The following is a 26,989-nucleotide window of genomic DNA, read 5'->3' as shown; positions in this document are numbered from 1 at the left end:
TGCCCGGGGTCCTGACTCTGCAGTCGCGCTGTTTATATTTGTGTGGCATGTCAGTGGCTACTTTGCGGGTCCGGCGCTGTCCAGGGACCTCTTGCCGATTGTCCGATCCGGTCCGTGGCCCTGAATTTGGCGTGGCTTGTTGTCCTTGGGGCTCTTTTCGGGATTTTGCGCTCGGTTCGCGATTTGCATATTTGCTGGAGTCGGCACGGCCGCCATTTTGGGGAGCAGCGGCGGTAAAATCCTGGCAGTCACAAAGTGAAGGACAAGCGGGGCAAGGGGGAAACATAACAAGGGTGCACATAAGGGGATTTTAACGGGGTTTGAACAGTTTACAGCATTTTAATTAACATTTTTAATATAAAACTGAATTTATTCATAACACTGGCAGTTTCCCACAAGCTGCTCTGTAACAAGTCCGAGCAGGAGAAAGCTCTGCTGGTTCTGCTGGTGAATAAACTGGGTGACCCTCAGAACAAGATCGCCACCAAAGCCTCTTATCTTTTAGAGACATTACTTCACAAGCATCCAAATATGAACGGAGTAGTATGCAGCGAGGTGGAGAGGCTGTTGTACCGCTCAAACATCAATGTGAAAACTCAGTATTATGCTATCTGTTTTCTAAATCAGATAGTCCTCAGCCATGAAGAAAGTGCATTGGCTAACAAACTGATAACTTTATACTTCTGCTTTTTCCGGAACTGTATAAAGAAAAAAGATGTTGAATCCAAAATGCTCAGTGCTCTTCTTTGCGGGGTAAACAGAGCTTACCCTTATGCTGAGACTGGTGATGAGAAAGTGAAAGAGCAAATGAATACTTTGTTCAAAGTTCTGTATCTTGTGAACCTCAGTACCAGTGTCCAGGCCCTGATGTTGCTGTTCCAAGTGATGGACTCTCAGCAGACTGTGTTGGACAGGTACTACACAGCACTGTAAGTGACAGGTTTGTGTTTTTATATAAATTTCATTTTAAGAAATTGTAGAAACTCATTAAAATGAAAATAAAAAAAAGTAAATTGAAATTAATGAAAAAATAAATTGAAAATAAATTAAAAAAGAAAATAAATTTAATTTAACTTTGTTTTTAAGATCTTGATGGCTTTGTCTTTCGTTGGCTAAAAATTTCTGATTTGTAGGAGCTGGAAGAAAATGCATGCATCACAAAAGATAGTGATAGGTTCTGAGAACACGTGCATTTCATCCTTTGCCAATCTTCTGGTGGCTTCCTTTACTTTCAGATATTATTTAAAACTAATTGATAACTATTTCTTCTGAAATCACTTTTACAGGTACTAGTCTGTGAAGTAATTAGGCCTATAAATTTGGCCCGTAAATAGCCTAAAATCTTGTTTCTTTTTGTCCTTATTTTGAAGAGGAGGAATATTATCTTAAATTTTTTAGATTTATTTTGTGTAGCTGGAAAGCCTTGTGTTACAAAAATACTGCTTTTTTTCTTGTCCCAACTGATTGCTTAGACTTTTTAGAGGATCCTTACAGGCTTCTGTTTAAATGACCAAGGGGAGGTTACTGATTTTTCAAAAAGGGAATTCAGGTTCCATGAGAATGTGCACAATTTAAGAGCCTTACTGTGCTTGGCAGCCTGGAAAAAAATTGGAGTAGAAAATTAACTTGCCAGTACAAATGTCTGATCTGATTGTGAAGTATGCTGATTTTTAACAATTTGCTTTCTTTTTTTTGGACAAATGAACAAATCAGACTAGTTTCATAATGCTGAATATCTCAAATTTTGAAACAATTTTCAGTTTAACTCAGTTTCTTTTTCTATTCTTGCAATATTTTGTTAATCAAGGAATTTTTTTTTTATCTTCAGTGTCTCATATATATCCAGAAATATTTGACAGTTCAGGATTGATCTTAATGGTTTTGAGTACTGAGGAGCAAGCTGTCACTAGTTTTTTAGCTAGCACTCAACAAAAATGTAGGTAATTATTGTTAATAGCAGTTGTTCTCCTGTGTGCATTGTGAGAACCAGCAAAATTTCTTCTGTGTGTCCTGCAGGAAGCTTCTAGATCCTGCTTTGGCAATGTGCTCAAAGCCCTCCATGTTTCTAAATCTTGTCTATAAGTCTCTGAAGGCAGATGTGGTGCTGCGGCGTGTGAAGGCCTTTGTGAAGAGGCTACTTCAAGTCACTTGTGGACAAATGCCACCCTTCATTTGTGGAACCCTGTACCTTCTGTCTGAGCTTTTGAAAGTAAAACCAGAGTTAAGGGTCCATTTACAGGATCACATGGTATAAGATGATTTCTTTATCTCATTGCTTTTTCAATAAGAGCTGTTTCCATAAGCACCTTTTCCTAACCTTTCATTAGTAACCATTTGCTGAGATGTTTCTTGAGATGGGGAGGGACCAGTATAGTTACGTGTTCTAAGCAATAAAGTTCAATTTTAAGTGCTATATCAAGGACAAAAATCTGCATTTCTTAAACATCAACCATCATTTGTTTAAATTTTTAAAAGTAGCTCAAGAACTTTATGTGTGTTTTTCTAAAAAATCAGAGTAAATCTAGAAAGGAAAAGCTGTTTGCTAACTTTTTTTGTTTTTTAGGGGTCAGATGATGAAGTGTGCTTTAAGGATCAAGAAGAGTCTGAAGAGGATGAGGAAAAATTTGTGGATGCTGACAAAGAAGCAGAAGATGAAAAGAAAAGTACAATGGAAAGTTCTGCTAAAGCAAACAATTCAAATTCATCAGCCTTGTGGGTGCATAATTTGAATATGAGAGGTAAATCAGCAAGAAAATACATAATTTAACAGCTAAGAGTCCATAACAGGGACATGTTGGTCAAGAGTTGTTGTAAGATTAAGTGAATAAAACATTATTTTAGTTTTTAAATTGAAGTTTGGTTGAAAGCAACCAATCAGAGCAATTTATCTGTTACCTCAGCAGTGATGAAAAGACTCTTGACTAGTGTATTTCACCGTGAAGGACAGCTGAATACAGCCTTATCCTGCTGCCAGATGAACCCCTGGCCTGTCCACCTGGGAGTGATGGGCAGCATTCCTGTTATGGGGAAATGAGAATAATACTTTTCTAAAATTGCCTGAGAAAATTTGTTTTGCTGCCCTTCATCCCACAGGCAGGAAGAGTGAAACTTCCTATGATCTTATGCACCCAAGTCCTTTATACTGTGGTGCTGAAAGTACAAGTCTTTGGGAACTGAAGAAGGTAGGACATTTCTTGAATTGCTGTTGTTGAGTTTAAAAGTGTGGCCCTTGTATGAAGAGAGAAAAAAATAGCTTGGTCTTTCTTGAAGTAGCTGCTTGAGTAACAACAGAAAGGTTAAAGCTGACATGTTTTTCAGCTTTAAGCTTGTATATGTTCCATACAATACTGATATTCTTGCGTACAGATTAGGAAATTTTGATGTGGAGATTTCGGCAATAATAATATTTTTTGACTATTGGATCTTAGCTTTGATCATGAAAGCTTTTTAGTGTTGACTTAAATAAAATTGTAAATGAAAATGTATTTAATGCAAATAAAAGATTAGAACTTTATGTTCTTCACTTGTTAAAGTACTTAATCAGCCTTGCACTACTATATGTATGTCTGTTATTTGGTAAGTCACAGAGTGGTCTTACAGCATATGTTTTAATTAGAAATAAATCAATGACTCATGTTTTTCACCTTTCATCCGTCTGTGGCCCTGTTTGCAAAAACAATTCTCAAAGTAAGTGCTTTTGCTAGCTCGTTGCTTGGAAGTTTGATACTTTATGTCAGGTGTCTTTTGCCATTTGAAAAAATGCATTATAAAGTCTCCTTGCATTTTGTGGGTAACTAGCAGCTCTGCAGGACTCTATCATACTCTCAAAAGCCAAGCTTTTCATGGAATTACAATGTTATGTGTAAAGGAGACTGCTTACTAAAGTTTTAGTTTTGTAGAAATGTAGGTATTATATTATTCTTAAAGCTTTATTAGAGTTTTTAATATATATATATATATATATATATTTTTTTTTTAATATGGGAAACCTTACTACAGGAACAAATTATTTTTTAAATACTGTTGGGGTACCGTGCCAAAACCACTCCCAACTTTCACACATATGTATTGAAAATATTTATTTTCCATTTGAATATATGATGTTGAGTATTGACTGCTGTTAGCACGGTACATTGCAAGGCAGTTTATCACTGAAACAGAGCAAAGGAGTTGTGGTTTAGTTAAGCAAACAATGAAATTGCAAAAAGAAGAACCTGGTCAGCATTATGTGATATACTATCCCCAAGTCTTTATCTTTTGAAAGTATGTTTTAATGTTGTTCTTGAACTGATTGAGTCCTCTGTGTTTAGATGGTGTTTTTTGAAAATGAAGACCTTAATGGTTTTTGGCTTTTTCCTTCTTTCAGGGAAATCACATTCAGTACTCTGGCGACCCTTTGCAGGATTTCACATTAATGAGTTTCTTGGATTGTTTTGTCTACAGAAATCCCAAAGTCAGCAAAGGCAAAGGTGGGCACTTCTCTGTACCATGGGATCTTGGTTGTAGGGACTGTCTGAATTGTCATTCTCTCAGATTGGCCTTGTCAAGTATTTGGGGTGCATGTGGTAGAACAGAGGAGTGACATCAGTCTTCAGGGCTGCTAGAGAGATGTCTGCAACCCTGAACCAGCTGACAGCCACATCCTGCTGCCCCTCACATCCGCAATGCAGAACTGCTCACTTAGCAGGAATAAGTCAGGGATAGGGAGATGTAAACACTGCAGAATGGCTGAGGCTAGAAGCGACCTCTGAAGTCATGGGCTCAAGCAGAGACACCTAGAGCAGACTCTCCAGCTGGCTTTTGAATGTCTCCAAGACTGGAGACTCCACTGCCTCTCTGTGCAACCTGTGTCAATGCACAGTTGTGCTCACAGTGCAAAAGTGTTTCCAAGTGTTCAGCTGGAGTCGCCTTCATCAACTTAGTGACCCATCACTTGATTCTCTCCAGTATGCCCATGTCAGCCTTATACTGGAGAGCCCAACTTGGGCACAGGGCTCCAAGTGTGGTCTAACAAATGCCAGGAAAACTATCAGCCTTCTTTGCTGCAGGGACACAGTGTTGGCTCACAGTAAACTGGGTGTCCACCAGGACTACCCGGGTGTTCTTAGCCAAACTGCTTTCCAGCTGGGCAGCCCTCAGTATATACTGGTACCTGGGGTTGTTCCTCCTTCAGTGCAGGCCTTTGCCCTTCCCCTTGTTAAACTACAGGAGGTTTCTGTCAGCCCATTTCTCCAGCCTCTTGATGTCAGTATGGATGGCAGCACAACCCACTGGTCTGTCAGCTAATCCTAACTGTTCTGTATCAATAGTCATAAAATAAAAATTCTCTCTGATTTATATTCTGATACAGAAAACACCAGCAGTGCGGTAATGCAGCCAAAGAAGAAGCATTTTATGAAGGATATGCAAAATCTTGCAGGTGAGTCAGCCCCTTAAATCAGTAATGATGACTAAAAAAATCCTTGGTTGGTTGATGCAGATGTGTCATCTGCACTGTCTATACTGTTTGTCTTAGAATAAAAGAAAGTGCCATCCATCAGGAGTGCAGTGGTCATGCCTGGAGTTTAGGATCAGACCTCATCTTCTTGTAAGGATGTATGGAATCTTCACAGTTGGAACTTTGGATCTATTGAATCATTTGAAGAAAAAATTATGTAGGGAAAGTCAGTTACTATATAGCCATTTTTATTCTGTTGTTATGATTGAAAAATGGCTTAAAATACCAGAAAAATGGATCTATATAATTATTTAAATCACATTAAATTCTTTCATTGAATGATATGGATTACTCTATACAATACCACAGCTGCAGCTTTTGTTAGGATGAGTAAGGTATCTTTAACGTTGTTATTTTGCTAAGAGTCTTCCTGCCTCCAGAGCCTTTTGCCCAGTCCCACTGTTTCCAACAATCAAGAGTAGGATTTAGTTTAAGAACCAGCAAACTATCAGTAAAACATGCTGCTTGAGGACAGAAGATGTACCATCATCTGTGGCAGTGTCTCTCTAGCATTCCCAGGGATGTGCTTTTCCACCAGCTTTGGGTCTGTTGCGTGGCAAAGAGGTTTTAGTTATGCAGATTTGTAAGTACTGATGTACTTTAAAGGCTGGTTTTATGGCTGTTAGAGCTTCTATTTGGCCTGTATACTTTGTCACATTTTTTAGTTTATTCAGAGTTGAAGAAGCATTTTAGGAGCAATTCTGTCCTGAGGAATATACTACTAATAAATAAATTAAATAGTGGTGTAAGTTTTGAGATTAAAGAAAATCATCTTAAAAACCTGCCGCTGTCTGAAAAGTTAACAGTGTTGTTTCATTGAAGATGGCTGAAACTGAGATTACACATTTAAAGTCTTTGGTACAAAGTACTCTTTTGTATATGGTCAAAATTGCCTTCTGTGTTAGTTTGAAGAGGTTTTCAGATAAACTCCCCATTGTTGAATGGATGACACCATGTGTCTGCTTCTGTCTGTTTGTGCTGCTTAACCTCTGGAAAGAATAGCCAGCATTTCAACTTGGGGTAAAATCAGTTCATTTTTTCATTTTGCAGTCAACAGTAAGGAATTCCGGGCCAAAGATGAAAGCAAAATCCCGGTGGATTAAGTGTTTTTTCACAGGTAATGGAATACTTGTGAATGTTCATTTTAAATGTTGATTTTTTAATGCAGTGCCATTAAAACCCACGGCATTTTGTAAGTATTCTCTGGTATTTCAAGTATTTGCAAATATTTATTAATTTGAATGACATAAGATGATAGTGCTTTTCTTGGACATCATTTTAACATTTGTCAAAAGTGCTTAGGAAAGAGTATCACCTATGAACAAAGGCAATTGGGGCTTGTAGTTTAAGTAAATTAAGTAAGCTGACATTACAATTGAGAAGCCTTAAGTCATGGGTAATGATGAATATCTTGTGGGTTGTAATTCTTGTGCATTAGAAGTATATATACTAAAAGCTGTACTATAGCTTATTTATGTTATTAGCATCAAAGCTTACTAGAATGGAGCAAAGCAAAAGAAAGAAGAGCTACTTTTCAGGTTTGTATTATTTATTTGTACTATTTAGGTTTGTATTACTTACAGTTCTTTCTGTTTCTTTGAATTTCCTTTGAGATTATGATATAATAATACACTGGTACTAAAATTAAAGTGATATGCATTTGGCAAAGATTTGTTTTTATTGGATCAAAATACTGACTACCTATATCTCCTTAGGAAATTATTATTTGGCTTAACTTCATTTATTTAAAATTAATTGATACTATAATATTGAGGAATATACTACTAATAAATAAATAGTGGTTTCATTTCAAGATTTAAGAAAAGCATCTTGAAAACATGCCCACCTGAAAATTTAAAGGTGTTGTTACATTGAAGATGGCTGAAACTGAGATTTACACATTCAAAGTCTTTTGTACAAAGTACTCTTTTGTATATGGTCAAAATTGCCTTCTGTGTCTGGTAGGTCTTTAACATAAAATGAATATGAAAATGGCTGACAGAAGATAAAACTAAGACCCAGAAGAAGTGGGCTATGTGAGAAAATTTGGTAAAACTTGATGGGTGAATGTCTTCTTTATTTTTTCCCAATTACATTCAAGTTGAATTTGATCATCCTTCTCAGTCTAAGGCAGATTTTTACATCTTTGTTGTGCTCTTTTATAAATTCATTATGTTAAAAATAACTTCTGCCACCTTTGGCCCGTGAAATTTCATTGCTTTAAATATTACAGTAGTGACTGATTATTTGAAAAACAAAGGAAGTACAAGTCTCTGCATTTTAGGTGTGTTTGAAACCATCATTTACAGTTTTCAACTGGCAACATACATGGGAAACAGTTTGCAGATTCTTTAATTAAGAAGCTGTCTTGGTTTGACAAGACAGGAATCTGCGAAGGAGGGCTAAAGCCTCCTGTGCAATGGAGAAGGTAAACCCCCTCCCTCCGAATTACTAGGAGTTTTAAATCAAAAGGCTCTCAGGCAAAGATATGGGAATGGGAGTAACAATTCTTTACTAGGAGAAAACTAGACAACAATTTAAAAAGGCAAATGCAATCGGTACAAACAAAACCAGTGAAAAAAGTCCAGAACCTGAGGATTCGGGGTGCCAGTAGCAGTCCTGCTGGGACGATTGCTCCCCTTGCAGTGGTTGGTGAACTGCAGCTGCAGTGGTGATCTTTAGAAGGGTATAGTTTTCCTCTGAAGATCTGGTGGCAGTGGGGCTGGTCTTCCTCTGCGCCGGGGTTGCCTCCGAACTCCGCCGCCATCGCCTCAGCGCGCTCCGGCTGTTTCGCTGCGAGATCCCATGAAGAAGAGAGAGAGAGCTGCTTCTCTGGGAATCCCGTGAAGAGAGAGAGCGAGCTGCTTCTCTCGGAGTCCCGCCCAGAGAGCTGCCTCGTCTCCCCAAAAAGCTACCCCTTTAAACAATAATAGAGTGCTTGGCTTCCCCCTCTGGGTGGGACCCCTCACAATGGGATGGTGTTACATTTACCAGCCCGGCAGTGAGTCAGTCAATAGTGTATAAACAAACCATTGCCTCTATGGGGCAAACCATTGTCTTTGGGAGAGCTAACAAAACCTGCCCAACCTTTCGACAGATGGCAAATAGAATACAAGCTTATCTTACAACCCAGGACAGAAGCCATAAAAATCATCCTCTGTAATTTTGTGTCTGAGTGCAATATATTATTTCAGATTTTATTCAAAGTTCGATAAGAAGAGAGAGAAACAAAAGCATCTGGATGATGAAGAGAGTGTGGAAGATGTGGATGATGATGAATTTGAAAGAGCATTGGGTAAGGCTGTGTTCTTCCTTGCAGTAACTATCCCAGTATTCCCAGATTTTTCAAATTACTAATTTATCCTTTTTATAGTTCATATGTGTAAAAGAACCAGGTAGATGAATATGGGAGTGGGAGAAAACTGGCTTTCCAGTTGCTCTTTGTGTTACTGCAGACAGCAGTTCCTGCTATGTGCTGTGTGAGCCACCTGGGTGGCTGTTTGGAAAAGGCCTTGCTCCCACCACTGCAGTAGTCAGCTTGTTTGAGGGGCTGGGAATTGTCTGATTTTGAACTTAAACTCATGAGTGGTAGTTTATGCCCTTTTCTTCTTTTCCTAAAGTAGCCCAAGTAACCTTTTGTAACAGCATGTAACATTTACCTCTACTTTTTCATTACTGCTGGGCCTTTTTCAGTCTTGCTTACAGTTTCTCTTGTAGTCTCTAACATCTTTCATGAGATTATTAGTTTAGGAAGGTCATTGGCAAACTTCTGCAGTACCCTTAGCTCTTCATGTAGCATGTACTTTGCTTTGGAATTAGTGTATGATTTGTTCTAGAATTTAAATTTGTTAGTGTACCAGAAAATGTCAATTACAATGTCCATTTCAAATTTTATTTATATGTATTTAAAAAAATCCAGTTAACTCTTTATAACTGTTTTGTCCAATATTTTGAGAGAATTCTACATTCTTTTATCAGGGTTCTTAGTGACTCAATTAATTTTGTCTTAGTTATGACAAGAATCTGTTACTAATTGCATTTGTCTTTTATTATTTAGTATTTCTAATGAGAATTTGGTTCATAAATTCAGAAGCTTAAAATAATGACCCTATATCTGAAAATTAGACATTTTGCAATGCTAGAATCATAGAATAGTTTGGGTTGGAAGGGACCTTAAACATCTTCTAATTCCATCCCTCCTGCCATGGGCAGGGACACCTTCCACAGGACAGGTTGCTCAGAGCTCCTTCCAACCTGGCCTTGAACACTTTCAGGGATAGGGCATCCACAGCTTCTCTGGGCAGCCTAGTGCCTTACTACCCTCACAGTAAAGAATTTTTTCCTAATACCTAATCTAAACTCTTTCAGTTTGAAGCCATTTCTCCTTGTCCTGTCACTACATGCCCTTGGAAAAAAGTCCCTCTCCAGCTGTCCTGTAGCATCCTTTAGGTACTGGAAGGCCACAGTAAGGTGACCCTGCTCCAGGCTGAACAACTTCAATGCTAGGAAAGGTGCTCCAGCTCTCTGGTCGTTTTTGTGGCCCTCCTCTGGACTTGCTCCAACAACTCAGTGTACTTTCTGGATGCAATGATTTGTATATTTCTTTCTAATAATACCATTTTTTTCTCCCTAGATACTTTTGAAGCTGCTGATAATGCCGTTGTTGGCCAGGATGACCTTGATTTTGCTAGGTGAGACTTCAGATTAGTTGTTACTCCTCTTGTCTTAATGTCTGTATAGAGTTTTATTCTGTGAACTAGAGAGACCTTTTTCAGAGTGGTTTAGAATATCACCTTGCAAAAAAGGCAGTATCAGATTTACATTAAATAATGCAGGTTTTCTGCATGTCCCAAAATAGTTCATGATGACTTTGGGATGCTTATAGTCCTTAAATGAGACTTGTAGTATTGGATTGTCTTAATTAATTAATTAATTAATTGGTTTATACAATGGAGTGACCCAGTAAGCACTGTAAAATCTTGTTTTTCATTGTCTCAGATTTCTATCTGAGAATTGCCAAGTACAAAAGGAAGCAGAATGAGGCATAATGGTACTGCTGGCATAGTACTGGCTGTAACTGGACTTAACACAGTTAATAAACTTTGTGAGATCCAGAGTCACAGAGCTCAGGTCTCCTAAGTCAGCACTTGCATTAATCATTTAGGTGGGAAAGGACCTTTAGGTTCATCGAGTCCGATCATAAATTATTAAGAAGCTTCTCTTTTACTCAAAGTAACTGTAATGCAGCATTTGAATTTGCACAGTGACTTCCCTTGAGGCAACAGCAGAATTAAAGTCTAAACTCTTAGTGAAACCTGAAACATTTTTGTGATCTTGACTGTTGTTTAATAGAGCAGTTTTTGTGTTTTACAGAAAAGACTTTCTGAAAAGGAGCAAACACACAGAGGAGATAAAATACTAAAGCTGTGATTTCTCCTAATTTCAGAATAGCATTCTCTCCAGAACTTCTTAAAAGGGTTGACACAACTGCCTATTGTAATGTTGAAAACATACCCAAGTGTATAATACAGATATTTTAGGTCGCAGCCTACATTTCCAGTAGTTTGCAGTGATGTTGAACTTTTCCTAACGTAGTGTTTGCCAGTAGATAGATGTCATCTGGATGCAAACTATTTTTTCAGATGAAGTGCTAAGCTTGTTACATCTTTTAGTAATATAAAGAAAAATCCCAAGGGCGGCAAGAAAGGCCAAGGTGGTGAGGGATCTGGTGCTGACTGGGAGGATTCTGATGATGAAGATGACTTCAGCAATCTGGATGATGAGGAAGTCTCCTTTGGAAGTATGGAGGAAGACTTTGAAGAGGATATGGATGAAGAGTATTTATGGATGTGTCTGAAGATGATGATGACCTAGGTAAAGTGCCATTTGTTACTGAAAAGCAAGAAGAAAAAGCTTTAAAAATAGGTTACCTAATATGTAACTACATATGCAAATTCCAGTTTAGTTATCTAGGAGGGAAGTTTGGCTTTTAAGCAAAAAAATGAGAAGAGTCCTTCTCTGTAAAATGAAATCGTTAGGAGAAGCATTTCCAGGCACAATCACCTAGGTGGGAGTGGGAATTAGACATCAGAAACTTCCAAATGAGACATGTTTCTTTAATTCTGAAAATTTATACACAAATAACTGGCTTCAGTAGGCAGAAATATTAAAAGAGCTCAAGGAGAAAAAAAACAACTGGTAATTATTTATACACAGTTAGTGCTGATTTTTTTTTAGATGAAGTAACTTTTATTGGAATGGCTGTCTCACAAGTAACAGCTTACTCTTGTAATATAGCTATGCACTCAAGTTTTTAATACTACTGGAGTAGTAACTACTTCTTGTACCTGCATGGTTTTATTTTGTCACCTGAGCAGCACAGTTTACACAGAATATAGTGCATGTGGCTGGAAAAGCAGAGATTAAGTACTCTGGAGTATTTCAATGAATAACTAACAGTCACAGGAAGATGACTGAGGGTAGAGGAGGTAAACTGTTCATACAGTTGTTAACACAATCTTTCATGAGATTATTACTTTACCAAATCTAGCATGCAGACATTTGAGGTTTACCTAATGCCTGCTTTTAGCTTTTGTGTTTTATGTATCATACATCATTCCCTTCTGGTGCTATAGAAACAATATAAAGAACAGCACACCAAAGACCAATTTTTAATGGTCCAGCTTGAGGAAATATTAGATTTGCTTGTGTGCGCTGCCTTTTAAAGACTTGGACCATTATGACAAGTATGCTAGAAAGGAGTTTTAGTCTCTGCTGCACTTTAAATACATGTACATAGTGTGAAAATTGGAGACTATTTGGGTTTTTTCCTATCAGGACTCAAACAATGACAAGCAACTGAAATCCGTCAGTAAAAAGAGCAAGAAAAAGAAAGATGAATTTTGCAGGACCACTAGAAGGTAAGAAAACACTGACATGAAAGCTAAATAGAAATAAAATAGTCTAAAAATCTTTGGAATAGGGGGATTTACTACAGTAGATTATCACATTTTGGATTTAGATTCAGATTTGAATAAACCATAAATGAAAAGCAGGTTGGCCCAGCCAGCATAATTCAGAGTAACACTCTGCTGTTGAGGTGAGAGTTGAAGGAAGGATTTTGAAGAAGGATGATGATGTACTGGTGGCCTGTGCATCTGTTACACCTGATGCAGAGATTTGTACTATTTAATTCTTGGTTGGAAACTCTTTTTTCCCCTTTTCTTTTAGGGGAGGTGGGGAACAAAGATTTCCAGCAATTGCTAATTCAGATGATCTCATTAAGAAAAGGTTCTAAATATTTAAAACATGGTAAAACTTCATTTTACTGTCTTTGGAAACCTGAAGTTGTGTCTCTTAGAGTAATACTCTTTGAAGGATCCAGCCGAGGAAAGAAAAGTTCAAGATGCTGGTATACTGGCATCTGCAGAAGAGGTGAGTTTGATCCGTGGTAAACAGAAAGTGATCAAGCATTTCACATGCTGCTTTGTAACAGAATGCTAAAATTTCTCTCCTTAAAGTTTGGATATCTGCTGGATGAAAATGCTGGCTCCAAGTTTGACAATATTGGAATGAATGCCATGGCCAACAGAGATAATGCGAGTAAGTACATGCTGCAAGTATCAGGCAGTTGTAATGCTGAAATTCACTTTCCCTTCAGGGTCTATACATGAAAACATGAACCACCTTTAATTGGAATACAGGGTCAGGAACCACACACAGAAGGGACAGTAGCTCAACAGTAAGACCTGACAGTTTTCTCCAGTGACGAGCGATGTCCAGTGCTAAATAATTAAGTGGGAGTAGTGGATTGAATAAGGTTTCAGAAAAGGGAGAGGCTGTTGTTGGCCCTTTCACACTGTAAACAGGGAAGGCAGGATGCTCTTTGTCAAGCATTTGTGTGAGTTCTGCTCAGATGAAGTGTCCTTGATTCCTTGGGAAGGCATAAGGGGTACTGCTGTGTTTACCTACCTATTGGACTGTCTCCTTGCAGTATCAGTGAAGCAGAAAGTAGTTTTCCCAAAGTAATTCTAATGAATTACATGTGTATATGCTGGTTGAATAAACACTGCTCCTAACGCAAATGTGTCTAGCATTAGTAAAATACAAAGCAATCTCTAAAACTCTTGAGATGGTAGGGTTTGTTTTGTGAAAAAAAAACCCACAGCTTTCTCAGAATAAAGGGTAGTTTGCATTTTATTAACATTTATAAATACAGTATTCAAGTTTTAACTTTTACATGATTGATCTGTGTGCCACTTCATGGTCAGATGTATCCATTGGCTCCTTATTTCTCACCCTTCCTCCTACAGTTGTCAAACAGATCCAGTGGGAAATAGAGCGCGACAAGTGGCTTCACAACAGGGATGTGAAAAGCACCATCAAAAAGAAGAAACAGTTTAGGCACAGAGGGCTGAAAAACAAGTACAAAAGCAAGAAATCAAGATGATCAGTGGGACATCTTGATGGGGAAATTTTAAAAATAATTATTCTTAAATAGTTTTTTATTTAATCACACATCTTTCTGACTTCAGTTCTTGCTGCTTAACCATGCCATCTGGTCATTCTCCCTTATGCCATGAATTCCAGACTGCTCTTTGGATTTGTAATGAACTGAAAAATAGGAAAATCCATGTCAGCTCTAAGTGAGACATATCTGACGAGCAGCCCCTTTGTGGCTTGTTTTATTCAGTGTATAACCCTCCAGCTCTGAGACCTCTATCCAACAGTCTGACACTACAGCCATGCCTTAACAATAAAAACTTCTGCAGTGTCTCCTGGGCAAAGTTTTAAGCATCCTAAGCTCAGTTGTATATATTAAGATGCAACAGAAGCTTCAGCCATCCTTCTGAAGCCAATGACTACAAACTCACCTTCCAGAATTGAAGGAACTTCTTCTGCATTGTGTATCTGAAATCTGACAAGCAAGAAAGATCCCAGTTACATTCCCAGCATATATTAAGATGAATAATTAAATGCAGTATTTTTATAACTGGAGTTGTTTTACCAAAATTTGAGCTCTTTAGTTACAGCCACCATTAAATAATGTGATGGGAATTTATTTTTTAAAAATAATTTCAGAGACTGTATTCAGGTTACTCATACATATAGCCCCATCATCACAGTGTTTTCTGAGCTTCCTCACAATTGTGATTACCAAGTCCAAGCTACAGATTCACAGGAAGCTGCATGCCTCTCATAGACTGAATGCAGATAAAACCAGGAAAATTTTGTGTTCTTGTACAGATTTATATGTTCACTGAATCATTCCATGGGCTGCTCTGACAACCCAGTAGAAAATCACAGCAGGTTTATGCTATTTTAATTATTTACAGCATCTCATAAAAGGATGTTAACCACTCTAGTACTAACACAAAGCAGTAAAACCTCACTCTTGAGTTCACTGACCTGTCAGATTAGCTCACTGCACCTTATGGAACTGCAATTATAGAAAATATGCAAATGCATATAAGAAATGCAAAAGAGGAGAAAAAACACCCAGCATCAAGTTACAATAGGCTGAAAACATCTATTCTCCATACTTTTGTTACATCTATTTTCTAATAAAAAATACAAAGATGGCTGAAATTTAACAGCCCCCCCCACATCATCTGGATCCTGGAACACAAATGCAAGCTGACCTGAAGGTGAAGCTCACCTTGCACTTGGCATGAAGACCACAGCACTGCTGAAGTGGGTGGATTCTTGCCCTCCCAGCCAAAGCAGCACCTGCCTTTTGGCTCGCCCTGACCCTGCAGGTAGCAGGACAGGCTCTTTTCCCAAAGGGACACAGATCTGTCTAATCAGTGCTGCACCCTGCAGAGCCCTGCAGGCAAAGTAAGGCCACTGCTCTGCAGAGCAAACCTCCTTGTAGTAACCAAACTAGTGCTATGTTTATTCCTTCTGTGTTACCTGGGCACAGGTAAGTCTAAGAGACCTGAGGGACTGCAGCTAAATAATCTGGAAGACAACGCTAGCTGTCTCCTGCCAGCCAGGGAAATGTCCCATCGCAGAGGCTGCGAGACCCAGACTGTCCTGGGTTGTAAGATAAGCTTGTATTCTATTTGCCATCTGTTGGAGGTTGGGTAGGTTTGTTATCTCTTCCAAGAACAATGGTTTCCTCCGAAGAGGTAATGGTTTGTTAATGGGCCATTGACTGACTAACTGCAGGGCTGGAAACGTAACACCATCCCATTGTGAGATGCTCCACCCAGAGGGGGAAGCCAAGCACTCTTTTATTGGATAAAGGGGTACCTTTTGGAAGACAGAGCAGCTCTCTCTCTTTGCGGGATTTCCCAGAGAAACAGCTCCTTCAGCGGGATTCCCCAGAGAAGCGCGATTCCCAGAGAAGCGGCTGGAGTGCAGTGAGGCGGCGGCGGCGGAGCTCGGAGTCAGCCCCGGTGCAGAGGAAGACCAGCTCAACTGCCACCAGATCTTCAGAGAAAACTATACCCTTCTAAAGATCACCACTTCAGCTGCAATTCATCAGCCACCGCAAGAGGAGCAGCTATCATTTCAACTGGACTGCTACCAATACCCCGAATCCTCAGGTTGTGGACTTTATCACTAGTTTTGTTTGTACGGATTGCATTTGCCTCTTTAAATTGTTATCTAGTTTTCTCCTAGTAAAGAATTGTTACTCCCATTCCCATATCTTTGCCTGAGAGCCTTTTAATTTAAAAATCCTGGTAATTCAGAGGGAGGGGGTTTACCTTCTCCATTGCACAGGAGGCTTTTGCCCTCCTTCACAGACTCCTGTCTTGTCAGACCAAGAGATATTTTGGCGCCCAACGTGCGGCTCGAGGACATTGAGAGGGAAAAAGGATTAACAGTTCTTAAGTAATTTGTTTTCTGTTGCATGTAGAAACATCTCCAGCATCACCATGTGGTCTAGTTTACCTTGGTTTGGGTGGCATGTGATCGTAGCTATACTTTTCCCATTTGCAGACCCTTATCTAAAAATGGGTCCTATAACTAAGGCTACGGTGTCTGTTATCAAGTTTGGATTCTGGGTTAATTGGGTGAGGAATTCATGGATCTTTAATTTCCTCTGGAAGGCAGGTACATGGATTCATAGCTATCACACACTAACTGTATGTTTTTGGGGTTACTTTAATAACGGTACCTACTGCGAGGAAATAGCGCCTGGGCAAACTTTCTCCCAACCTTTTAACCATCTTTTTGGGTCTGCTCCACCAGTTCTCAAAGGGTTAAGATCCTCTCTAAGTGCTAATGATATCATACAATGGGTGGTGTTGCTGATAGTCCTGTTATATTTAGCATTCAGAGATAAGGGAAGATTAACCTGGATAACTACCCTCACACCTACACCAGAGGCTAGGTATGCTCCTGCAGAACCTGACACTGCCCCAGAGACTCAAGATGCTGCAGCTCCAGAGCCTGACCCTGCCCCACAGCCCACCTCAGAAATGAACCGCCCAGATTGGGTGAGGGTTCTGGTTAAGGAGATACGAGAGATGCTGAAGGAGTGCATTTCCCCAGCTGGTGAGAAACCGGCCCTTTGCCTTGAGGAGGGACAGTCTAGTAGTACAGCTGTGGAACCCACAAATGTTACAACTGTCCAGGTTCCAGCTGAACCACAAAGGCAGTCACAGCCAGCAGCAGTTGCCCCGGTAAAAACAAGGAAGTCTGAGGTGAAAGCAGAGCACCCTGCAGATAGGGACAGGAATGGAGGAACCTCACAACCCACAGAGGAGCCAGAGATTGCTATCATCACCGAGTCCCTGACGTACGAAAGTCTTCGTAATCTGCATAAAGACATTGTGAGACGAGGGCGTGAGGCTTATACTACTTGCTTACTCCCAGTTTGGGATCTTATGGGTACAGGCGTGCAGCTGGACGGTGGTGAGGCAAGGAACTTGGGACCCTTGACTCAGGACTCGGGTATAAATCAGACTTTTGTAAGGGAACCAGGGTCCCTTTCTCTCTGGGAGCAGCTCTTAATGAGTGTCAGGGAGAGGTTTGTGCACAGGGAGAAAATGCAGGAGCACCATCATAGAATGCGCTGGAAGACCCTCGAGGAAGGGATTCAACAGCTGAGGGGAGTGGCAGTATTGGAGGTACTCTTTGGGAGGGATGGATGACACAATAATGACCCCGACAAGGTCAGGTGTACGGGACAAATGCTGTGGAGTCTAGCAAATCTTGGGCCATCTCAATACACCACTTTCATTGCAACAATCAATGCTGACGCTCACCGGGAGACAGTGTGTTCTGTTGCCTACAAACTTAGGAATTATGAGAGTATGATTAATGGCCCAATGCAGGCTCATATCTCAGCCATGATTAAGGAGTTTAAAGAGGAGATGAGGGAGGAGATAAGGAAGGTTAATACAGCACCCGTGAGAGTCACAGGCCCCAGAATCAGCGCCCAACATTCCCCAGCTAGAGAGAGAGGGTACACCCCAAGGGCTAATCTGTGGTTCTTCCTGTGTGACCATGGGGAAGACATGAGGAGGTGGGATGGGAAACCCACTTCTGTCCTGGCAGCACGGGTCCATCAACTCAAGGAGGGAAACTCTAACCGGGGGAGTTCCACCAAAGTGAAGGTAGCCTCAACCTCCCGTGACCAAGCTTGTGGGTACGATCTGTCAGACCCCCTTGAAGGGACCTCTAGTATGTATGCCCAGGAAAGGAATGATAACCAGTGTTAGAGGGGCCCTGTCTCTAGCCAGGGAGAGGCACGGGAAAACCGGATCTTCTGGACAGTGTGGATCCGATGGCCTGGCACATCAGAGCCACAAAAATATGATGGTTTAGTTGATACTGGTGCACAGTGTACTCTGATACCATCGGGACATGTGGGGGCAGAGCCTGTTTCCATTGCTGGTGTGACAGGGGGATCACAACAATTGACTCTGGTGGAAGCCGAGGTGAGCCTGACTGGGAAGGAGTGGAAGAAACATCCTATAGTGACTGGCCCAGATGCTCCGTGTATCCTAGGCATAGACTTCCTCCGGAACGGATATTACAAAGACCCAAAGGGACTCAGGTGGGCTTTTGGAATAGCCGCTGTAGAGGCAGAAGACATTAAGCAATTGAACACCTTGCCTGGACTGTCAGAAAACCCCTCTGCAGTAGGACTCCTAAGGGTGGAAGAACAACGCGTGCCAATTGCGACCTCGACAGTGCACCGCCGGCAGTATCGGACGGATCGAGATGCCGTGATCCCCATCCACAAAATGATTCGGGAGCTGGAGAGCCAAGGGGTGGTCAGCAAAACCCACTCACCCTTCAACAGCCCCATCTGGCCTGTGCGCAAATCTGACAAAGAATGGAGATTGACTGTGGACTATCGTGGCTTAAATGAAGTGACTCCACCGCTGAGCGCTGCTGTACCGGATATGCTGGAACTCCAGTACGAGCTGGAGTCCAAGGCAGCAAAGTTTTATGCCACCATTGATATTGCTAATGCGTTTTTCTCCATTCCTCTGGCAGCAGAATGCAGGCCTCAGTTTGCTTTCACCTGGAGGGGCGTGCAGTACACCTGGAACCGACTGCCCCAGGAGTGGAAACACAGCCCCACCACTTGCCATGGACTGATCCAGACAGCACTAGAAAAGGGTGAGGCTCCAGAACACCTGCAATACATTGACGACATCATTGTGTGGGGGAGCACAGCGGCAGAAGTGTTTGAGAAAGGTGAGAGGATCATTCAGATACTACTAGAAGCTGGCTTCGCCATCAAGAAGAGCAAAGTCAAGGGACCTGCCCGAGAGATCCAGTTCCTGGGAGTGAAATGGCAAGACGGACGGCGCCAGATTCCCACTGAGGTCATCAACAAGATCACAGCTATGTCCCCACCAACCAGCAAAAAGGAAACACAAGCTTTCCTAGGTGCCATAGGTTTCTGAAGAATGCACATTCCCGAGTATAGCCAGATTGTGAGGCCTCTTTATCTGGTTACCCGAAAGAAGAATGATTTCCACTGGGGCCCTGAGCAGCAACAAGCCTTCACCCAGATCAAGCAGGAGATCGCTCATGCTGTAGCCCTTGGCCCAGTCAGGACGGGACCAGAGGTCAAGAATGTGCTCTATTCTGCAGCCGGGAACCATGGGTTGTCCTGGAGCCTTTGGCAGAAAGTGCCTGGGGAGACTCGAGGCCGACCACTGGGATTCTGGAGCCGAAGTTACAGAGGGTCTGAAGCCAACTACACTCCCACAGAGAAGAAAATCTTGGCTGCCTTTGAAGGAGTTCAAGCCGCCTCGGAGGTAATTGGCACAGAAACACAACTCCTCCTGGCACCCCGACTACCGGTGCTGGGGTGGATGTTTAAAAGAAAGGTTCCTACTACCCACCATGCCACTGACGCCACATGGAGCAAATGGATTGCCCTCATCACTCAGCGCACCTGTATTGGAAACCTGAATCACCATGGGATTTTGGAGATAATTACGAACTGGCCAGAAGGTGAAAACTTTGGTCTCACTGATGATGAGGAGCAGGTACAAGTGACAAGGGCTGAGGAAGCTCCACCATACAACCAACAATCAGCAGAGGAGACCTGCTACGCTCTTTCACTGGCGGTTCCTGTCACATTGTAGGGATGAACCGGAAGTGGAAAGCAGCCGTATGGAGCCCCACACGCCAAGTTGCACAAGCTACCGAAGGAGAAGGTGGATCAAGCCAACTCGCTGAGCTCAAGGCCGTTCAGCTGGCTCTGGACATTGCTGAAAGGGAGAAGTGGCCAAAGCTCTACCTTTATACTGATTCATGGATGGTAGCCAATGCTCTGTGGGGCTGGCTGGGAAGGTGGAGGAAGGCCAACTGGCAACGTAGAGGAAAGCCAATCTGGGCTGCTGATATATGGAAAGACATTGCCTCTCGGGTGAAAAAGCTGACAGTGAAAGTCCGTCATGTAGATGCCCATGTCCCCAAAAGTCGGGCTAATGAGGAGCACTGAAACAACGAGCAGGTAGATCAGGCAGCAAAAATAGAGGTGTCAAAGATAGACTTAGATTGGCACCATAAGGGGGAGTTGTTCCTGGCTCGATGGGCTCATGATGCCTCAGGTCATCAGGGCAGAGATGCCACCTACTAATGGGCACGAGACCGAGGGGTGGATCTAAGCATGGACAGTGTTTCCCAGGTTATCCATGACTGTGAGACGTGTGCTGCCATCAAACAGGCCAAGAGAGTGAAGCCCCTCTGGTATGGTGGGCGGTGGTCCAAGTACAAGTATGGGGAGGCCTGGCAGATTGACTATATCACTCTGCCCCAGACACGCCAAGGCAAGCGCTACGTGCTGACCATGGTAGAAGCCACCACTGGATGGCTGGAGACTTTCCCTGTACCTCATGCCACTGCCCGGAACACCATCTTAGGCTTGGAAAAGCAAGTCCTGTGGAGACACGGCACACCTGAGAGAACTGAGTCTGACAACGGCACCCATTTCAAGAACAGCCTTATCAACACCTGGGCCAGAGAACATGGTATCGAATGGATATATCATATTCCCTATCATGCTCCAGCTGCCGGCAAAGTTGAACGGTGCAACAGACTCCTCAAGACTACCCTAAAGGCACTTGGTGGAGGAACATTTAGAAACTGGGAAATTAACCTGGCAAAAGCAACCTGGATGGTCAACACCCGAGGGTCTGTCAATCGAGCTGGCCCTGCCCAGTCAGAACCCTTACACACAGTAGATGGAGATAAGGTCCCTGTAGTACATATGAAAGGTATTTTAGGGAAAACTGTTTGGATTAATCCCACCTCAGGCAAAGACCAACCCATTCGTGGGATTGTCTTTGCTCAAGGACCTGGTTACACTTGGTGGGTAATGCAGAAAGATGGGGAGACCCGCTGTGTACCACAGGGAAACCTGGTCTTAAGTGAGAATTGGGTGTAAGATTTTGTGGTGTGCAGATGGAAATAGAATAAGGGGTGGATAATGTCCTGGGTTGTAAGATAAGCTTGTATTCTATTTGCCATCTGTTGGAGGTTGGGTAGGTTTGTTATCTCTTCCAAGAACAATGGTTTGCTCCGAAGAGGTAATGGTTTGTTAATGGGCCATTGACTGACTAACTGCAGGGCTGGAAACGTAACACCATCCCGTTGTGAGATGCTCCACCCAGAGGGGGAAGCCAAGCACTCTTTTATTGGATAAAGGGGTACCTTTTGGGGGACAGAGCAGCTCTCTCTGCGGGATTTCCCAGAGAAACAGCTCCCTCGGCGGGATTCCCCAGAGAAGCAGCTCCTTCGGCGGGATTCCCAGAGAAGCGGCTGGAGCGCAGTGAGGCAGCGGCGGCAGAGCCCGGAGTCAGCCCCGGTGCAGAGGAAGACCAGCTCAACTGCCACCAGATCTTCAGAGAAAACTATACCCTTCTAAAGATCACCACTGCAGCTGCAATTCATCAGCCACCGCAAGAGGAGCAGCTATCATTTCAATCGGACTGCTACCAACACCCCGAATACTCAGGTTGTGGACTTTATCACTAGTTTTGTTTGTACAAATTGCATTTGCCTCTTTAAATTGTTCTCTAGATTTCTCCTAGTAAAGAATTGTTACTCCCATTCCCATATCTTTGCCTGAGAGCCGTTTATTTTAAAAATCCTGGTAATACAGAGGGAGGGGGTTTACATTCTCCATTGCAAAGGAGGATTTGCCCTCCTTCACAGACTCCTGTCTTGTCAAAGCAAGACAAGCAGGGAGAGAGCACGGCCAGCAGACCGCAGCTTGCAGCTTGCCCAGAAAAGAGCAGTGTTTTTTACAGTGTGCAGCAAATCCATGTTTCTGGACAAGGGCGGCATAAGTGCGCTGCACTGCTAAGCTTTCTCCATGCGAGACACACTGGTAAAGCTTTTCGCTGTGATGCAGTGCACGAGAGAAGCCGGCTCCAGCTCTCCGCTGCTGCCCGAAGGGAAGCGCCGGTCGCCGGCGTCTTTCGGCTGAAGCAGCGCTTCGGAGCGTGTAACTGCTGCTCCCGGGATGTGTGCGCGAAGTAGCCGCTTCTGCCGCTCCGGGAGCCGGAGAGAGCGGTAGCTTGTACGAGGGCGAAGAACGAAGCGGCAGAGCAGCGGGCTTGTGTGCACAGCTCGGGCTGCTAGAGGACGCTGGTGACCGCTCGCCTGCCCCTTCAATTCACTGCTGGCATGCTTTCTGGCAGGTGTTCCAGGACAACTTTCCTGGCTTTTGACTTCGTCCTGACGAAGCCCCTCCGGGGAAATGCCTGCTCGTCCCCTGAGGCTCCGAGATGCAGAGTGGGGATGCTGCTGTCTGATAGCCGTGCTCTCTCCCCATCTCGTTGTTGGTGCGTGCACGTGCCGTCCTGGCATTTAGTGCACAGTTGAGGCAATCGCAAAAGCCCTGCAGCTGCTGACTCGCAAACAGAAGGCGCTGTTTATGCTCTCGCTTCTTGAGAAATTCTGCGCAGCCCATCTTCTCTCCAGCTTTAATCGAGGTCTCTGCATCTCGGAGCCTCAGGGGACGAGTAGGAATATCCCCGGAGGGGCTTTGTCGGGATGAAGTCAAAACCCAGGAACGTTGTCTCGGAACACCTTCAATAAAGCATGCCAGCAGTGCATTGAAAAGGTAGGTTGCTGTAGCCACCGTCCTCTGGCAGTCCGAAGGCTGTGCACACGATCTCATCTTCCTGCGGCTGCCTTCTTCGCCCTCGTACAAGCTACCGCTCTCTCCGGCTCCCGGAGCAGGAGTAACAGCTGTTTCGCGTACACTACACCGGAGCTTCGCGCGAAGGTTGCCGGCAACCGCGCTTCCCTTCGGGCAGCAGCGAAGAGGTGTCGTGTGCGTCTGCACTGGACTGCATCACAGCGAAAAGCTTTGGCAGTGTGTCTCGCGTGGAGAAAGCTTAGCAGCGCAGCGCACCTATGCCACCCTTGCTCAGAAACATGGATTTGCTGCACACTCCAGAAACATGGCCTTTTCCAGGGCAAGATGCCAGCTGCTATCTGATGGCCGTGCTCTTCTCTCTGCTCCTGCCCAGCTCGTTGTTGCTGCGTGCACATACCGTCCTGGCATTCAGTGCATAGTGAAGGCAGTGGCCAAAGTCCAGCAGCTTCTGATTCCCAAAGAGAACTTAAATTTTATGGAAAAAAAATATTGTAATGTTAACTAGGGATTATTATAGCACCAGTAATAGGTTCTGTCTTGCATGTAATACCTACATTTTACAGAGCAAAGAACACTTCCTCCTTTGGTTGGTCTCATTAGAAAAAAATAATGTCTATGGAAGATATTCTAAGTTTCATCTTTGAAGTCATCAGATCCAGAAGTTTCTCCTTTTCCACTCAGTTTTTTTTCTGCTAATGTAAATATTTTTCATGCGGTTGTAATTAAAAATCTACACTAAGTAAACAGATAGCTTTGCCAAAGAGTTTTTAAAGTGAAGATTGTAATTGGGATTTACAGGGCCATGTTTAAATACATAGACGAGAAAATTTCATTTATCAGGAAAAGTTCCAGTTCATTATACAACTAGGTTGTTTTTTGCTGGAAGCAATTAAAAATGTAGTTCCACGCCTCTCTCTGCTAAAAAACAACAACAACAACAACAACAAAAACCAAAACAAACCAACAACTAACCAAACAAACAAAACCAAAGCAAACAACTGTACCAGCAACGTGTTTCCTTTTCATGTGTTTTTTTCCCTGGTAATCGTGTGTGCTAAAGAGTCTTAACTTCATATACCATTTCAGTCTGTGCAGTAGAAAATGAACCATGAATGATGTTTTGAACATCAGTTTTTGAACACCCTGGGGTCACTGATGATAATTGCTTTAGTTTTGGCTACATTAAAAGCAGTAGCATCAAAATACCTAAGTTAAACTATATGAAATTAATACTGGACTTTAAAAAACAGATTCCAGCGTGACTGATCATGGATGTTAATTTAATATATCTTTGGAAACCAGGAGTAGGGAACTATTCAGAGATCTCTCAAGGAAGTATAAGCTTTCTGAAAGCAGCACTAAAACAAAGGCTACATGCACATAAAGCTTATATAGAAATTAACCATTTACGGCTGTCCTATTGAAAAGAAAACTCTCCCCCACACTCCTCCTCTAATTTTTGCATGTCTGATACTAGCCAAAGGCACTTTGAGAGTGTTTAGCTGTGAAAATTTGACAATGGTGAATCACTTTTGTACAGTTTTTATTTTAAAATGGGAGTGTATTGCTGATAGCAGAGTGCTTTGGACATTGCCAGTCCCTCCTTTCCCAAAGAAATCTATATCCTGTATAACTGTTGTTGGAGAAGCTATCTGAGAAACCACACTTGAGATACTCATTAGGTATCTTTTACAGAAAGTGAGGGTTATTATTTTATGGACAGTTCTGAACTATACCAAAATCCAGACTGCACATTTTAAGACAGACATGAACTGCAAACACTGACTTCTGTAGCTGTTAAATAATGCAAAAAAGAAATTTGCTTTCTAATTTGTAGATCTGAATTCAGAACAGTGCCTTTTGAGCTCATCAGTGCATTCAAAATTTGGGACTAAAACAATAATTTTTTTAAAAGAGTTGAAGAGATGGACAAAAAAAGTTATTGAATTTTCTTTTAAATTACTTATCAATATTTGATTGCTTTCTAAAGGTTTGTCATACTAATTAGTGATGAATAATTAGAAATCTTTGCAAATTACCTGTAAGAACAGTGTGCATCAAAAAGTTGCAGTTGAGGAAGATCTTGCTTCAGACTTGGAAACACATAGACACTAGGCTGCAAACACAGAATAATTGACTGGTCCTAATCCACCTGTCTTTTCTCTTCCTTAATCTTCTATAGCTAAGCAGTAAAAGTGAACTAATTTGAGAAGAATTTGAAAAGTGATTTATCTTCAACAAAAACTTGGTGTCAAATGTGTTGCCTTCAGTGAGCTGTGCCATCTTACATAATGGGTAGTCTTTCCTTAGGGCTGAAATAAAAAACTAGCACAAGATGCCAAAGCTGCCATTCCCCTAGGAGCATGCCTGAGAAGGGTTGTGAGGAAGAATTAGTATCACACTATGCTTGGCACTGTTAGCAGGGCCCTGCATACCAGGTTTTAACTGGTTTAACAAATGTATTTTAGGACTAAGACACTTTTTCTCCCTTCCTCAGACATATTGTACCAGGATCTGCTGCCAGCTGGCTGTTGATTTCATAAACCTTTCTTCCAGTCATACTAAAAAAGAGCAAAATGACTGAGGCCAATTTTTTATCTACCAATGAGTGACATTTGTTTTTCTTACCATAAAGGTATATTGGAGTCTTGGTGTGACTACATGCGGTGAAAAAGTGTATCAAAACAAAACAGTCTTGGGAGCCTCAAAGGAAACTTCTCCTCCTTTCTAGGGTTAGGGGGTTTTACAAATAAAAAGCTGCATTAAGCATCTCCTATTTTTAAGCATAAACTTTTTAATATGGGTTAAAAGTAGCAAGGTGGAATGATAATTAGTTCTGCTTCCTTAACTACGACATCCTCGCCCTCTTCCAATGTTCCAGAATCTTTGAAGTGTTCTCTGTGTTGTGCTGGGTGTGGATTTGTACTACACTTTGTGGAATTGTGTTATTACAGGTTTTATTATGTAATGGTTTGTTCCTATGTACCCTTTTGTTCCACTTGGTTTGTCCCTAGTTTTCCCACCTTACCCCATCTGTCAATCCTCCCCTAAAGTGCCTAGTCATTCCCTTGCCCCCTCCCAGGCACCCTGTCAGTCACTCGGTATCCCTTCCCATACACCTAGAAGCTTCCATCCTGGGTGCCGGGTGATTGGACAGGGGCCGGGGGCCCCTCCCACATCCATCCCTCATTGGTTCCCATTTGTGTCACCCCATACAAGAGCCACTCCCTAGCCCACTCCCATTGGTTGACTGGTTCCCCTCCCTCTCAGTTTATAACATGCTGCAATCACTTTGCAGGTGCTCGTTAGCAGGACTGTTCAAGTGTTGTTAGCCTCGGTTGGGCTGCAATAAACTTCGCACTTAGCCCTAGCAAGAGTCTCTCTTCCTTATCACGCCGCGGGATTCAGCAGCACTTTCCTAACCCACGAAGCACCCTACAAAGCCCTGCTGGGTCCAGCGGAGGGTGTTTCACCTGCCCCTCTCGCCCCATCGGGAGCTAGCCGGGGCAAAAAGGGATCTGGGACGGGAGCACGGCAGCCTGGCGCCCAATGTGGGGCCTCTCCACAGCGTCTGACCCCGCGACAGAGGACCCTCAGAGTCTGGGAGACTTGGGGACTCGGACCTCTTTGGCCATCAAGCTAACCCGGTGGGAGCAGACCCTCGTTTTAGCGGGTGGCGCTCCCAGGGATAAGACCGGCAGCTCCGGACAGCACCTCTGGAGTCGGCTTCCTCCTGCAGCGTTATCTGCCACTGGGATTTTTAGTTTCTGCCCCGACAGCCCAGGACCCTCTCTTTGGTAAGTAAGGGGGCCCTTAGGGCTTAGCCTCCTGTCCTTTTTGGGAATTTTCTTTCTCCACGGGGTTTGGGGGAAGGATTCCCTTGCTGGGTGGGCTTTTCTTTC

The 26,989-nt window shown here is 42.6% G+C and overlaps 1 protein-coding gene across 1 annotated transcript in view; it reads left to right on the top strand.

Annotated features, from left to right (window-relative positions):
- CEBPZ (CCAAT enhancer binding protein zeta) overlaps window positions 1-22,036 on the top strand; it is a 41,190-nt gene extending 19,154 nt beyond the window's left edge. Inside the window, 16 exon segments of the mRNA XM_085576965.1 lie at window positions 380-932; window positions 2,014-2,248; window positions 2,564-2,738; window positions 3,094-3,182; window positions 4,367-4,469; window positions 5,351-5,419; window positions 6,548-6,614; window positions 8,692-8,792; window positions 10,131-10,188; window positions 11,170-11,330; window positions 11,333-11,376; window positions 12,335-12,393; window positions 12,395-12,423; window positions 12,876-12,931; window positions 13,018-13,099; window positions 13,810-22,036. Of these exon segments, the coding sequence (XP_085433091.1) occupies window positions 380-932; window positions 2,014-2,248; window positions 2,564-2,738; window positions 3,094-3,182; window positions 4,367-4,469; window positions 5,351-5,419; window positions 6,548-6,614; window positions 8,692-8,792; window positions 10,131-10,188; window positions 11,170-11,330; window positions 11,333-11,376; window positions 12,335-12,393; window positions 12,395-12,423; window positions 12,876-12,931; window positions 13,018-13,099; window positions 13,810-13,946 (2,018 nt within the window). The 3' untranslated portion in view covers window positions 13,947-22,036.
- The last annotated feature ends 4,953 nt before the right edge of the window (window positions 22,037-26,989 follow it).

This window comes from Lonchura striata, chromosome 3 (genome assembly GCF_050655825.1).
Source record: "Lonchura striata isolate lonStrDom1 chromosome 3, ASM5065582v1, whole genome shotgun sequence".
In the NCBI taxonomy this organism is placed as follows: Eukaryota; Metazoa; Chordata; class Aves; order Passeriformes; family Estrildidae; genus Lonchura; species Lonchura striata.
This window is presented reverse-complemented; position numbering and strand designations above follow the sequence as displayed.